The following is a 15,241-nucleotide window of genomic DNA, read 5'->3' as shown; positions in this document are numbered from 1 at the left end:
TGAAATTGTTTTTGTCTTAATCCGTGCGAACCGAAAAACCGAAAATCTCAAAAAACGAAAATTTACGAAAGGGGGACGTTGTAAAATGCCCCAAAAGTGGGTCAAATTTTAAAATTTAATTAATTTCATACATATATTCTGAAAGCTCTCATTTTTTTTTGGAAATTTTGACACCAAGATCATCTTTCTACGACAAACCGTGGAGAAGTTATGCCAATTTCACGGTTTTGACTTTGACCCACTCTCCCCCTTTTCCCTGGGGGTTAGGCAAAAAATACACTGAAAAAAAATAGTATGCTCTTTTAGGACCTACGATGTCAAAAATGTGTCTGATGATCCCAAGATGCTGCCTTTACTGCCCTCGCAGTTAACTTTACATCCTACGAATGCAAATCCAACTGCGAGGTCAATCAAGGTAGCATCTTAGGATGACCAGACACATTTTTTACATCCTAGGTGCCAAAACAGCATACCATTTTTTTCGGTGTATGACCAGTTTTGAGTGTCTGGGAAGACCCTCTATCATCCCTGAGAAAATCGTACGATTCCGTGTTTAGGCCGATTCGGACGTTTTGTTGTAGGGTCCTTTCTTACGCAGATTGTAAAGTGATAAGTGCATTTTAGACTTTGCCGACGCGTTCATCGTAACTTTTGAGACATTATCTACAAGAAACAAATCAAAGTTTTGATCTACGAACAGTATGCAGCAGGCGCATATTGAAATAAGTAACACGTTATTGTAATTTGAGGTTAACCAGAGGTTTCGACTGTTTCCGGGAAAATATGAGTTACTATATAACGTATGGTAATTTTAATAGTCTATTAGGGACAGTGTATTCTGAATTCTGGAAGTTCCGTCGAATGTTAACGCCTTAGTTCTTGCGTTAACCGCGGTTCTCACGGCCCAAAGCTGCCAGGAAATCATAACTTATTCTCTGGACGAGAATTTTCCAATAAGAGATCCTTCCCTTAAAAAAAGGCCCTCCTATTAGTGGATCTCGGAAATTGCATCCCTTCGTAAAACATGTCTTAAAGCTCGCAGGCGCCTGTATAAAATGAAAGGCATTTCTAACGCTGAAAGTAATAAACGATACCAAGAGTTCTGAAACTCTCGCAAACTTTGGAACGATGCGATCTACAGATCTAAGACTCGTTGTTGGGATAACCTTCTAGATGAACTCGAGGTTGATGGCTGGGGGAGAGCATACAAAATAATACGCAGCAAGTTCAAGTCACCTAAATCTAATGACAATGAGTTATTATGTGAGGCCGAATTGAGGACAGTCGTCTCTGAGCTTTTCCCATTGCACACCATTATCTCTAAGCAGCAGACTACTGTGGACGAGGAAATTATCCCTTTCACACAAGACGAAGTTAAAACAATCTCTGCAAAGATGGAGGGGTTGTTACAAATCCATGTGCTTTATATGAAACGTTGGGACGAAGGAATGTAAAATAACGGAGATTGGGGGATTGAAGGGTTACTCCATACTATATTTTGTCATGAAGGTATGCATCCTTAGTCGGTTCGATGTAATTTACTGCTGACTAAGTACTTGAAAGCAGAAAGAGATGACGGGTCAGGGTTAAGTTGTTAGATATCGACGGTGAAACTACCAAACCACGTATCTCGGTTTGCGACGTCGCAGACTTCCTGTCATACTTTATTTTTTAAATGAAAAACTACTGAACATCCAGTCTTGAAAATTTCTGTGATTTTTCCTATTTGTGCGGAGAAAATTCCGTGAAAATTTCAAGGAATGATATTGATTTGGTCTACTTCAAAAAAATAAAATGTGAGCGTAGATTTTTAAACACAGCAAACGAGATACGTGGTTTGGTAGTTTCACCGTCGATATGCATTTTGGGCGCCTCAAAACAGGACTGGGAGGAGAGGGTTTCTTTTGACGTATCCCAGAAGGACATTACTTATCAATAGGAGTTCAAAGCTACAAAAATGAAGCAGATGAAATTGTTTGTTTGTTTTATGTTGGTATGCTTATGGATAAGGGGTGGGGCGATGTACGTAAAGGGAATAGAATGTAGTAACGTCCCAAAGGTTAATCAGTTACTTCGTATTCATCCACTTCTTTCGTCGATAGGGGGTCAGAGGAAAGTCACCGACACGCCCACCCCCCCCCCAAAAACCCCCTGTAAGTTGTAATTTTATTTCATTTTTAGGAAATTTTCCGTGGATATTTATCATTTTTAGACAAAGTGGTGAAAAATTGTAAAATCGACGGTTTTAAGCAATAATAGTAATTCTTCTTCGAGGAGACGTATTGGTCGGGAGGCGATGACCCCCGACCCCCATCAGATAGGGAGGGGAACGACAGGTAGTTATATTGCTCTACCTTCCACCCCACTTGAAGTGGGCCACTGCGCTCCTAAGGAAGACAGTTAGTCACGGGAGGAGGTATGGAATTATATGGAATTATTTCCGTAAACCTCGCGCGCGTTCACGAAACCTCGCGCGTGTTCACAAAGAAAGTCGGCGCGTGGTTGCGCCACTGGCGCGGAGCACTTCCATAGCGCGCGACATAGGTATCGCTGCGCGCTGTCAGTATTTCTCCGCGCGAGGTGTAACTCGACGCGCGCGAGAGCAAACCCGCCGCGCGCCATGTAGGATCGCATGGCTCAAGGTTGTATGTTGCCAAACGTCTTTTTAATTTAAGTTTAAAACCTAACCTAACCTAACCTAACCTAACGTAACCTAACCTAACCTAACCTAACCTAAACTATCCTAACACAACCTAACCTAACATAACCTAACCCAACCTAACCTAAAATAACCTAACCTAACCTAACCTAACCTACTATTAAGCTAAAATTAAATCTACATTTGGCAGCCCTGTCTCGACCTTGTTTAGGCTCTGTAGCAGCGGGCGCGAGAGATTTTCCCCCGCGCGAGGTATTGTCGTGACCTTCGACATTTCTTCGCGCGCGGTGAGATTACTTCGCGCGCGGAGAGATTTTTTCGCTCGCGCGAAGATTCTTTGCGCGCGCCGACTCTACTGCTCACGCGACGACTCTGCTGCTCACGCGCCGACTTTTTTCGTGAACGCGGGCGAGGTTTCGTGAACGCGGGCGAGGTTTCGTGAACGCGGGCGAAGTTTACGGAAATAATTCCATAAGGAGGGGCTACAATTATAGTTGGGGTAGCGGTTATTGTTTCGTACGATTTTTTTACCGAAAGCAGAACCGATGCGGATATTTTTCCCGCCTTTCGTCTGTCCGTGCCACTCTGAGTCGGACTTGTGATTTTTTGAAAGGAGGCCTCTTTCGAAGTTTGATAGAGGATAACTCGAGAGGAGGAAGTTTTAGGACATCCGGTGTGGGCAAAAAAATTTTTTTATTTCTTTTTCTTAATATTAGGTATCTTTTGAAGATGTATATCATGAAAGGGGAACATTTTGAAAATTTCGAGATAGTGTAAGGTCCTTGCAGAAGAGGTACTTCCCCCCGATTTTAGATGTGCCGAGAAGTAAGTGTGATTGATGAAGAAGCATCCCGAGAATTTCGTTTAGATAAGTGATGCGTTCAAACCTTAAGAAGGAGGGGTGTGTCTAGGAATTATAGTTCTCCCTGTATGTATAGTAGGTGATGTACATGAGTTCTTGTCTTTGAGATGGAAGAATGCTCGATTCAAAGTAGAAGACGATAAGATCATTTAGATTGTGAAGACACAAGTATTCGTCCGAAATATTTGGCGGAGGATAAATTATTCTTGTGGGACTGTTGTGTCCAAAGGATTTAGTAGTGAATCAATTCGATTCGATACACCCTCCTTCAGAAATGTCTACTCCGATTTCCCATCGGGATACGGGTAGGCTTCGGTTCGGAATGTGGAGGTTCGTAAAGATTTTCTTCTTACTTATAGTTACATGAATCACATTCATACTTTTAGCATCACTAGAAATGTATGTAAACTGATGGACGTGAACACTAGGAGTAGGTTGTTATAAGAAGAGGGAGTCGGTGGATGCCAACGAAGCCTGTATTGAATCTGTATTTTGGATATCCTATCAACATTACACGCTAACTGAGAAGGGAACATAAGCTGACAGTGAAATAGTTGTTTCTCCACTCCTACTAGGTTCGGGAAGAGATTCCTGTGCAAGGAAAGGTACTGATTCATTTTTCATTTTGTGCAGAGACGAGTTCGAAACGTCGTTCACTGTTGAGTTGACGTCAAGTTCAGAATCGTTGTCGGGAATGGAAGCTTCAGGACTTGCCGCATCAACACCGAAAGCAACATTCTCTCCGGCCCGGTGAGTGTTAGCCGCAAGTAGCAATTTTTTAGGTTGGTAATCGTGATTACGTTCATGGCAATTTATGGAGATACTAGCAGAGCAGCTCGTCCTCCGCACGGACAGTTAGCCGTGAATATTTTTGCACCAATTGAATGTAGGCCAATGAAGAGAATATAAAATCAATAATAATACATAGTATTAAAATTATTTTGCGTTTTTCAGATGATTCCCAAAATAAATGGAGAATTGGACAGTTTTATGCAATAAAGAAGTACGGTTAAATTTTCGTTTTTCTTTTTCTTTAAGATGAATTCCGTATCAGGAGGGTATTTACTTACTATTGAGAAAAAAAATCCTCAAAAACGATTTTTATCCGGCTTCAGCGACCCCGGAAAAATTTGCCGTCGCAGGATCACGGGAGGTTCATTTTGCCATTAGGACCTATACTATGGTTCCCTATTGCGTAATGGGAGACTCGGATTACCCATTGTGGAATTCGGAACTGTAGGCAGAATGGCAAAATGCTTTCGCGGCATTCTCGTCTCCTGTTCCATCGATCTTGATGATTTTTAGCAACCGCGGTACTTCTCCGACGCGAAACTGGAATTTCTAGTCAAAATTTAAAAATTCAAAAATCAAAGATGGCGGATGTGGCCTAAAAAACTATCTCGCCTCCTGTTCGATCGATCATGCTGATTGTCGGTATCAGGGAGTATTTTTAGACGGGAAAGTCGAATTTCTGGTCAAATTTTAAAAATCAAAAAATCCAAGATGGCGGATGTGCCTAAATGGTATCTCGGCTCCTGTCGGGTCGATCTTGCTAATATTTGGTGCCGTGGGGTATCTTTCCATGGGAAACTCGAGTTTCTGGTCAAATTTCGAAAATTCGAAAATCCACGATGGTGGATGCGGCCTAAAATGCTATCTCGGGCTGTTCGACCTATCGTTGTGAATTCCGGTGGTTTAGGGGGTATTTTTAGACGGGAAACTGTAATTCCTAGCCAAGTTTCGAAAAATTGCAAGTTTCCCCAATTTTGTCAATGAGCTTGTTCAGTAATTTCTGATTTTTGCATATTTTGAAGTATTTACTACGGATAAGCCACAATAATTTTTACCGATATTTTTGGCATTTCAATCCACGAAAAACAAGTTTGAGGTTGCGACTTCTGAGCTCCTCTTTAAACGCGTGTCTCCGAGGAATGACCCAATCGGAAAAAGACGTTGCATAAATATTGAGGCAAGCTTGAGGAACATTGCAGAATGTTGGTCAAGTAAAGGTAGGAAAAAAAATCTTGAAACAATATTATGAAAACCTTTGAAATCCTCGGTTAGCTAAAAGTTATTGTCTGAATATTTATTTTCCATTGAAAATTGAAGCTTTCGGAAATAATATTGTACCTATATTTTAAAATTTAGAATATTTAGAGCCTGCAATTTAAATATTGCTGCAATACTGTAAATTTGGAACCACTGCAAGATTCAGTATTAATCCTGTCATAAAAATTAATCTTTCAATTCAAAATAAAGCTTGTGTTTTGAAGATTGTGAAGAATGACGGCTGAAAAATGGTGAAAAAACAACAATAGACCTAAAGGTTGAGAGAGAATTGTACCGAGGGACCAATGGGCCTGTTGCAAACTTTTGCTACAGCAAAACTAATAGTTATTCCTTATAGATAATGCCTCAAAAATCACAATGAGCGCATCGGGAAAGTCTGAAATGCACTCATAACTTCACAATCTGCGTAAGAAATTTGCGGTTTTTTGAGCTTCCCGCTTTAAAAACGATACTACAGCATAGATGAACATTTTGTTAGAGGAGTCGTCCCATCGTCGGCAATATTCATCATTGCCGACGGTAATCCGCCAAAACACGTGTGATGGGACGAGATAACACCTCATCAGGATTAGACCAGATAACAATCGGCGTGTTTACGCTCATATTTTCTTCGCCCGCTCCCCGAATCACGCACGGAACTGCGAAAGCAGCGGCCATGATGAATATTGCCGACGATGGAACGACTCCTCTAACAAAATGTTCACCTGTGCCGTAGTATCGTTTTTGAAGCGGGAAGGTCAAAAGAACGCAAATTTCTTACGCAGATTGTGAAGTTATGAGTGCATTTCAGACTTTGCCGATCCGCTCATCGTGATTTTTGAGGCATTATCTGTAAGAAACAACTCTTATTTTTGCTCTAGCAAAAGTTTGCAACAGGCCCATTGTAGAAATGATAGGAAATAAAGAAAAGATGGAATAGGATATGAGGTTTTGAAGTGAGACAAGTGAAGAGCCGTAGCGACCCCCCAATTTGCCTTGGCTCGGAAAATTAGAGTGACGAGGGAAAGATTTGAGGAGACTGCAAAAATTGATTGTAATGATCCGGAGGAGAGCCTAGCTATAGGGGTTTTTATTTTTTCCTGACTCAGAGTGAATCGGCTACTATCCTGTCTTAGGGAACCTGAAAGGTTACCAGGCGTATAGTACCCCGGCTTCTGCAGTGAGCAGGAAAAGCAGAAGGGTTTGAATATTGAACGCTATGTGCTTTTGGACTTATTATAATTTCAGATTCCGAAGAATCGGCTTCTCCAAATTGTAGGTGGTTTACAAACTGTATGAGTCAGAAATAGAGATGACTTGAAGGTGAATAATTTTGAATGCTTGAGATGATGAATTTGCTTCGTTCTGTGTTATGATGACGGCTCGTGTTTTGACTTTGATGTCAACGGAACGGGAAACTGAAGTTCGGTCTTCATCCACAAAACGCCAATTTCTTTCTGAGCTACTCAGGAAGTTTCTTCAGCTGCTTGCTGGGCTTGATTTGACTTAATCCTTGATGAGAGCTTGAGAGTGAGGTGCTTCTTGGTCGACTGCTGCATTCAGAGTGAATTCATTAGCGATTTGTGGGTATACTTATATGCAGATTTCATTTGTGTGCGAATGCGGGAAACCAAGTTGCTTTTGATTGGTCGGTTCGCGAAGCAAGCGTGATTGGGCGGGAAATCTGCCGGTGGCCGCTGAATTTGTATGGCGGGGGCTCTGTTGTGGCGAAGTTCGAATCTCGTGCGCCGTCGTGACTTGTGATTGGCTGCGGCGGGTACGGCGATTGCGCGCTGACTCGTCATTGGCGGCGGCGCTTGCGTGCTGCTGAACAAAAGATCTCATTACTGTGCGGTTGAAAGTTGACGTGTAGTGTAGAGTTGTTCGCCCGATCACCAAGGTTAAGCTACATTGATCATAATGCTTGAAAAGGAGCCCGTTTGGCAACATCACAATTTTACATCATTTTACACGTTTTAATTTTGTGAATTGGTCTGATAAGAGTTGAGATTGCTGAGAAATTAATTTGTAAAAATTATTATAATTATTATTATTTATTATGAAGCGGAAGGCAGACAGATTGAAGCAACGATTATACTTTAAGATTAACTTAACCTTTACATCCCCAGGGCCACGCAAACTTGGGGCAATATTAATGAAATAAGCTTGGTAGTGATTTCCATGCCAAGGTTTCCTCAATATCCTGCTTGTATTGTAAACCTAAACTTTCAGTTTGGACCGTAAAACAATATCGATACAGTATTAGAATTTCAAAGTTGGTTGAGGTTCACTGAAAAATCTGAACTACAAATTGGAAATTAAATCCGAACCGAAGCTGACGTTTCAGAGATGGAAGCAATTTTCAAACCGCAAGTTTACATTAACCTTGGTTTTTCAACCTTGAGGCAATTTTAATTTCGGTTCCTTCTTAAAGTTTTCCAAAACGAGGTTGTCGTAATCAAAAATTTGACATTGGGGAGATTGAAATAATATTGTGGTAACCTTAGCGAGATTATGAGCAGATTTTAACAGTAAGGTTGGCCTGAGAATCTTGGTACAACACACCATTAATACTAAATATAACCTCAGTCTATTAATATTCGGCCATTATTAACAAAATTGGAAATCCAATGTGAGGTATCGCTTGCCGATTCTAATATTGTCACAATGTTGACACGATGTTGGTATACAATGTCGGTAACATAATACTGTCATAACATTATTTTTTATATTGTAGTAATATTCGCATTTTAACATTGCAACAGTATTAAGAAAATTAACATTTTAAGCTTCTGTTTGTAATATTGTCATAATATTGACACAGTATTGTGGACAGCGAGGACAATTCGACGGCGTTTTTCTGTATCCGCCATCAGGGCACGCTCACCGCGGATCTGCCGTTGCGGTTCCGTTTATGGGGAAATTAACGGGCATAAACTGCGTCTTTCGCTTTTTAACGTAGTAGGCACATGATCCACAAGCGTCTAACCCATGTTACCGATATTCTTAGGTCAAGGGCTCAAATGGTGCTTTTTGGCAACGGTCCGCGAGAGGCCGCCCCGTCAATGGGGTTACTTCTCGTTTCGCCTGGGCAGTGCGCTCAAGCCAATGAAAGCAGTCAAGGAAGTAACTGATTTTACTAAGTCTCTCGGCACTCCAACGTTCCGTGTGCCCTCCTTAAGCAGTGCGACCAATACGAGGCCATGACTTTTCTTCCGCAGAGATGCCAGATATGACGGCGTCGGTTTTGTATAAATGTTCATGGAATCTTCGCACAAGATTCAAAGTTCATTGAGATTCCAACCTTTAGACAAGACTGCATCTTCAACTTTGTCCCAATATTCGCCAATGAAGGTTACATCATGGCTAGATTGGTACAGTATTGGTACAATTTTGCCACAGGGTTTTGACTTCGTTCAAAAATCAACCATCTGACAATATTAGTGCATCAAAATTGTCTCAATATTTTCCATCGGCGGATAAAACAGGAACGTGTCATTATTACTACAATATTACTACGATATTGATACAATTTTCCTGCAAGACTTCGATGTCATCGAGACATCAACCTTTTGGCAAGCTTCAAGCACGAACCTTTCAGAAAGCTTCTCGCGGCAATCTTATCACAATATTCCGATCTCAACGATAAAAAATGAACAAAGCAAGATTGTCAAAACCTTGTGACACTCTTGTGACAACCTTCTCTCCCGATCTTGTGTCAGTGGAACCACAAGATTGACACAGACTCTTTTTTCCGATTCCGGGAAACATCCCCCGATGGGATACCTACTCAAATAAGATCATTTTAGGCGACATCCACCATCTTGCATTTTCTAATTTTTCGAAATTTGACCAGAAATTCGAGTTTCCCATCTAAAAATACCCGACGGCTCCAAAAATTAGCAAGATCAATCCAACAGGAGCCGAGATAGCATTTTAAGCCGCATCCGCCCTCATGAATTTTTGAATTTTCAAAATTTAACCGGAATTTCGAGTTTCCCGTCGAAAAATACGTCCGGGTACCAAAAGTCAGCAAGATCCATCGAACAGGAGCCGAGATAGCATTTTAGGCCGCATCCGCTATCTCGGATTTTTGAATTTTCAAAATTTAACCCGAAATTCGAGTTTCCCGTCGAAAAATACGTCCGGGTACCAAAAATCAGCAAGATCCATCGAACAGGAGCCGAGATAGCATTTTAGGCCACAACAGCCATCTGGGATTTTTGGATTTTCAAATTTTGAGCAGAAATTCGAGTATCCCGTCAAAAAATCACCCCCCCCCCCTCCCAAAAATCAGCAAGATCCATCGAACAGGAGCCGAGAATTTCGAGATAGCATTTTGCCGTCCTGCCTATGGTTCCGAATTGCAAAATGGGAAATCCGAGTTTCGCATTACGCAATAGGGAAGCATAGTATAGGTTTCAATTGCAAAATGAACCACGCGTGATCCTGCGACGGCAAATTTTTGCGGGGTCACTGAGACGGTATAAAAATTGTTTTTGAGGATTATCTTTTCCTCAATAGTAAGTAAATACCCTCCTGATACGGAATTCATCATAAAAAAAAAGAAAAAAAAAATGAAAATTTGACCCTAGTTCCTTATTGCATAAAGCTGTCCAGTTAAGCTCTATGAGGAAAGGGCTATGTCTTGTAAGGTGAAGTTGAGTAATGTTAGGTATAATGGGAGAAGGTTAGGTTAGGTTAGGTTAGGTTAGGGTTTGGCTAGATTAGGTTAGGTGAGAGTAAATAACACAAGGACTTGAAATTTGAAAGATGTTATTGAGGCAAGTTGTAAGTTTCGTTGACGTCGTCATCGTTAACACCGTGATCAGATTTAAAAAGAGTCAGAATTTTTTGTTATTTTTGAATGATCATGGTGTCAACAAGAACGAAGAAAAACCGTTTGTTGACACCATGATCGTTGACACCATGCTACGTAATCGTATCAATTAGTGTATATGCTTATGTTGGATATTTTGTTCAGAGAGCAGTCCATTCTTTGTAAAATTTCCGACACTCGTTCGAAACAATTTTAGATGACGAAAACTTGTCAGATGTTATTTCTAGTAGATAAGGATAGTTTCTTTTCTCCTCTAATGGCGGACTGGAAAATCTGTATTCAAATTAATACTTCTTTGAATACTGTGTTTGGTCTGCCCCCGTTAGGGGAAGCAATGAATAAGTTTGTTGGACAACTGAAGCATGGGGGAACGCTCCATATAAGTGACCAAGCGACAAACATTTACACGTGGGATCAATACCAGCTATCTCGAATGTATGGCTTTGCGCCTTGATTATTGTCATTGCGTAGCGTCATTTATTTGGAAAGTGTATTCTTTTCAATCGGAAAGGATAATTTGTAGGTACGATGACTATGGTTGGCGAATATACTGTTTCACCTGCACACTTTCCTGATAAAATTTCAGCTTCTAAGTATTTACCTTTTGTTCATTTTTTTAATGCCTAGTCTTGTACCATTGCACAATGCAGCTGGGTTTAGATTTCATACTAAAATTCTAGGTGCCCTAAAATGTAGATGTCAATTCATGTTGGGGTAATCCTGGTCCTTCCAAAGTATTCAAGAATTCCGTTAAGGGAAGTGTCGAAATTGAAATGATTGGTATTCTAGTTGTTCTATCGCATTTCCGTTTCAGATACGAAAGTGTCAATCGGGCCCGGCGGTACGTTCTTTTCCTGCAAAACATGTATTTGTCGACGGAGGTAGAGTAAGGTCCTTGAATGTATTCTGAGGGGTTATGATTGAACCCGGAGGATAAGAGACGGGATGAATCAGACTTGGGTCCCGCGGTGGAAGAAAATCCAACTTGGGTCGCGGCGGAAATAGTTGAGGGGGCATTTGCGTCCCGCGATGACAGATGTGGGTAGTCACATGGATATGGTTGTGCTCGTATGTATTTTAGTAAGTTTTTAGGTGGTAACGTGGATGGGTCGGAAGTGGTCTCTGCGCACATTTGAGGAGGGAATGTAGCATTTTCTTCAGTGTAAATTCGTAATATATAATCAGTGACTTTCGATATTTATCGGTGTTTTGAGGGGAGTTTGCAATCAAACAGAAAGCTTCACAGTCGCCTACTCCTGGTGGTGGAATGGAAAGAAACCCGAAAATGAGGTTGAAAAAATAACTGTCCCTCAGTTTTCGTCGGTAAATTTCAGTGAAGAGATGGTATTGAATCAAGCGGAACGTAGACAAGTCATTAATACCAAGTAAACGGAGGGGTTCATTTATTATCTATTCAGTAAGGGTCAAAACAACGTACCCAAAAAATCTCTGCGATTGAATGTATTCGTCAGTCAATTTTGAAGATACATTAGTTTAAAAGTCATTCATCAACGTTGCCGCAGTGCAGTTTCTCTTTCTTGCACTTGTTGCCAAGTTATTTTACAGCGAACCCATGTGATGGACCCTTCATTTACGGCGGGAAGCATGAAAGCCCCTCTTTTGGCATAAATGGACGGCGCGAAGCAGAGTAGAGAGGGCTTGATTTACGACCAACTTAGTGATCTGATTGATTATGTGTAATGAATGTAATTAACGGATTTAAGAGGACCAGTAAGCAGTTTCGAAAGGTTCCCATTATGTATTGATTGGATTAACTGCTTCTCCTCGATTAAGGAAAATGTATTGACAGAAATTCTATTTTCAACAGCCGAACGTTGCCTACTTCTTCAGGGCGGAGCGAAACAGGAAACGAACAAGGAAAAAGAAATCCAACTCGAGGAGGAAGCGAAACGGAGAGTGGAAAATTCGGCTCCAAAAGACCGGCCTCCTCCCCTCTTTCAGAGGATACAAGAAGGTAAGCTCAAACGGAAAGAGGGTTCTTAGTTAACGTTTCAATCGTTCATCGATTAAGTGGGACGACGTCGTTATGAAATGAAGCGCAGCAGGTAAAGGTACAATCGGTACAGAGGAGAATTTTCAGTATGTTTTTCTTTCACGATGTGAGGAATGCTTTGATGTACATTGTTCCTGCGTTTTTTTTTTTTTTTTTTCCTTTTTTTTTGGGGGGGGGCGGTCGTTAAGTGACTCATACCTAAACGGGGCCTAACTCGGTTTCGCCTGGAGAAGGTTAGTCACCCTGGCGCTAGGAAGGGGGAAGGCGAGGCATGCAGACGTCGCCCACGCGCTCGTAAGGTGAAGTTGAAATAAAAACGGTAATCTTTAAAACTTCCTCGGTATCCATGGGGCTGCGTCGAGTAATTAGTTTCCCTGATTCACTGAACGTGTACGGAAACGTAGCAACGTATTGAAATTGGAAATAGAAATTCGATTTGTCGAAGAATGAAGTGGGTAGAAAAGTTCCTAACCGTACGTTACCTAAACATAACGTAACCTAACCTAACCTAGGCTACCCCAACTGAACCTAAAGATTTATTTTTGTTTTGACCGTACTCATGAGGATGTGGACGATTTTCTCATACAACTCATGAATATTCGGTAATTTGTATAATTTTAAAGAAAGGCCATTGAAACGGTCAGTTTCGTAAGACAATTAATGCGAGTGATGTATGTGAAAAGTACGAGGCGATGTTTGTGATAGTATCTATTTCAGTTATCACTGCTATTTTAATTTATCAGTCGGAAGTCTTCATTTACCTACAGTCGAAAAAAGATTCGAATCAAAGTTGGATTTACGTACACCTTCTTATTTCCCCGTGCATATACATTATACAATTTACCGATACCTATACCGATATTGAAGCTGATGAATATGGAGCAATATTAAGAACAGGGGACTGATGAGAGGTTCCGAATAAACGAAGAAGGGAAAGGACGATCGATACGAATAAAACTCGATTCATCCAAATTACCGAGGGTTGAACTTAGGGGGATGATGGTAGCCAGGATTGACCTTTATCTTTGATTTTCCGTCCCCACGTACTTTATAAGATTTATTTTTAAATATGCTTCGCAACACGTTTCGGAGGAGGGTGGGTGAACAATCTTCGGGTAGGTAATTGTTCCTACCGGAACCTGAGGAAGAAGATTATTTGTCAAAGATACCCTGTTCTTCATAACCCAACCACGGATATGAATGTCTGATGATAACCCAGTTTGTGCACCTCTCATCAATGGACTCGCTTAGGAACGAATTGCTTTTATCACGCTTTCGGCTGGCACCCTTCATTTTGTGTAGCCGCGGGGAGTAAAGGTAGGACAGATTTTTTTAAGATACTACGGGGCCTTTGGTTACGGGCAAAGTTGCGTGGTAAAGGGAAAGGTCATTCAACCTAATCTTTTCAGGAGAACTGTTCTGATTGTCTTAATGTTACTGCAACAGGTCTTCCCCGGTGGACGTCTCGCTCCTGAAGCAGAACCTGAACGAAAGTTGGAGGGAGGATCACCGAAGAGAACCGTTACGGGCCCCTACTAAGGCACCTGCCGCTTGCGGGGCACCACAAGGTCTGACGCCACTCCCATCTTTCAAGGCATCACCCTGTCGCAAGACAATACCCCCTTACACGGCACCACCAGGTTACAATCCACAACCCGGAATCAAGCCGACAACGGTTGACAGGGGAACACACGTCTTCAGAGTATCAGCTCCCGCACAATCATCGACGTCGTCGTTCGTGAAGCCTACGACCGCAGACAAAGAGGCTGTCGCAGATGGAAAGATCGGAGCAGTCACAACGCAAAGGTACCTATTCCAATAGATAACTTCCTCGCTTCGAAACGGTACACATTTGAGGTTGTGCGTGGGACTTTTTGGAAATATTTAATAGGAATGTAGGTCGGTTACCCGAGGCTAGAGCCTTGCGAGGACATAGAGGTGAGCATATTAGGAAGATGTCCTTTAATCCCTGTATAGAATTTATACGGTATCACGGAACTGAGAGGATCAAGCCGTAAAAGAACGGAGAAAGGTATGAACTGACTGCGGGCAGAGACAAAGGGATCCTCCACGCGATCGTAGACGTTTGAACAGGGTGACGAGAACCCTCGGTAACTCCTGATGGGTGACTCTGTTTTATAGTTTTTCGCAAGGGGTCGTGGGTTGGCAGATTAAGTATATTGGAATGGGCCTGTTGCAGGGTGCTGGGATTTCCAAATTGATGCCTGATTCTTATGGCAAATTTCACGAAAAGAACGATGGCGCTACTAAAAAACCTTGAAATGACCTCTCAAACTCAGGAAAAGCTGTTTTTGGAACCGACCCATTCAAAACGGTCGTTTTTCAACCGCCATACTTGTGATTGGTGGATTCTGTGCTGGTGACGTGAAATGATATGACAGACCTGCTTTCTTCATCAGTCACAATGTATTTTCCCGTAAGGAAATGGCAGCCGCTTTTCAAATGCAAATATCGAGTCAATCGAAAATTTTCTGATCAAAATGGAACTCAGAAATGGATTCCTCGTTCGTTTAAACGTTTAAAACCTTCATCAGATAAATGAGAACCGACGGGATGAACCCTAATTTTAAGGAAGACGGAAGTCGATGGGCGGTATTGTGTACATCTGCTTAGCGATAAAAGACACGGACATTACGTCAATATTTAGCCTTTGTCATGAGATTTTACTTTTTTGTCACTATTTGAAGGTAAGTTTATTTCGTAAATTTATTATTCAGTGCCTTACGATCATGTTAAAAGGTATAAAGGTATACTTTGTTGCTTATTAATCCGAAACACACTCCGGCAGTCCAACGT

At 41.5% G+C, this 15,241-nt stretch overlaps 1 protein-coding gene across 1 annotated transcript; it reads left to right on the top strand.

Moving 5' to 3' along the window:
• Positions 1-4,177: 4,177 nt before the first annotated feature.
• On the top strand, positions 4,178-15,191 carry LOC140225329 (uncharacterized). Its single transcript, XM_072303857.1, has 3 exons — positions 4,178-4,271; positions 12,239-12,385; positions 13,871-15,191. The coding sequence occupies exons 1-3, from the start codon at positions 4,216-4,218 to the stop codon at positions 14,244-14,246; spliced, it is 579 nt and encodes a 192-aa protein (XP_072159958.1). The 5' UTR covers positions 4,178-4,215; the 3' UTR covers positions 14,247-15,191.
• The last annotated feature ends 50 nt before the right edge of the window (positions 15,192-15,241 follow it).

Source organism: Bemisia tabaci, chromosome 8, assembly GCF_918797505.1.
Source record: "Bemisia tabaci chromosome 8, PGI_BMITA_v3".
NCBI classification, from domain to species: Eukaryota; Metazoa; Arthropoda; class Insecta; order Hemiptera; family Aleyrodidae; genus Bemisia; species Bemisia tabaci.
This window is presented reverse-complemented; position numbering and strand designations above follow the sequence as displayed.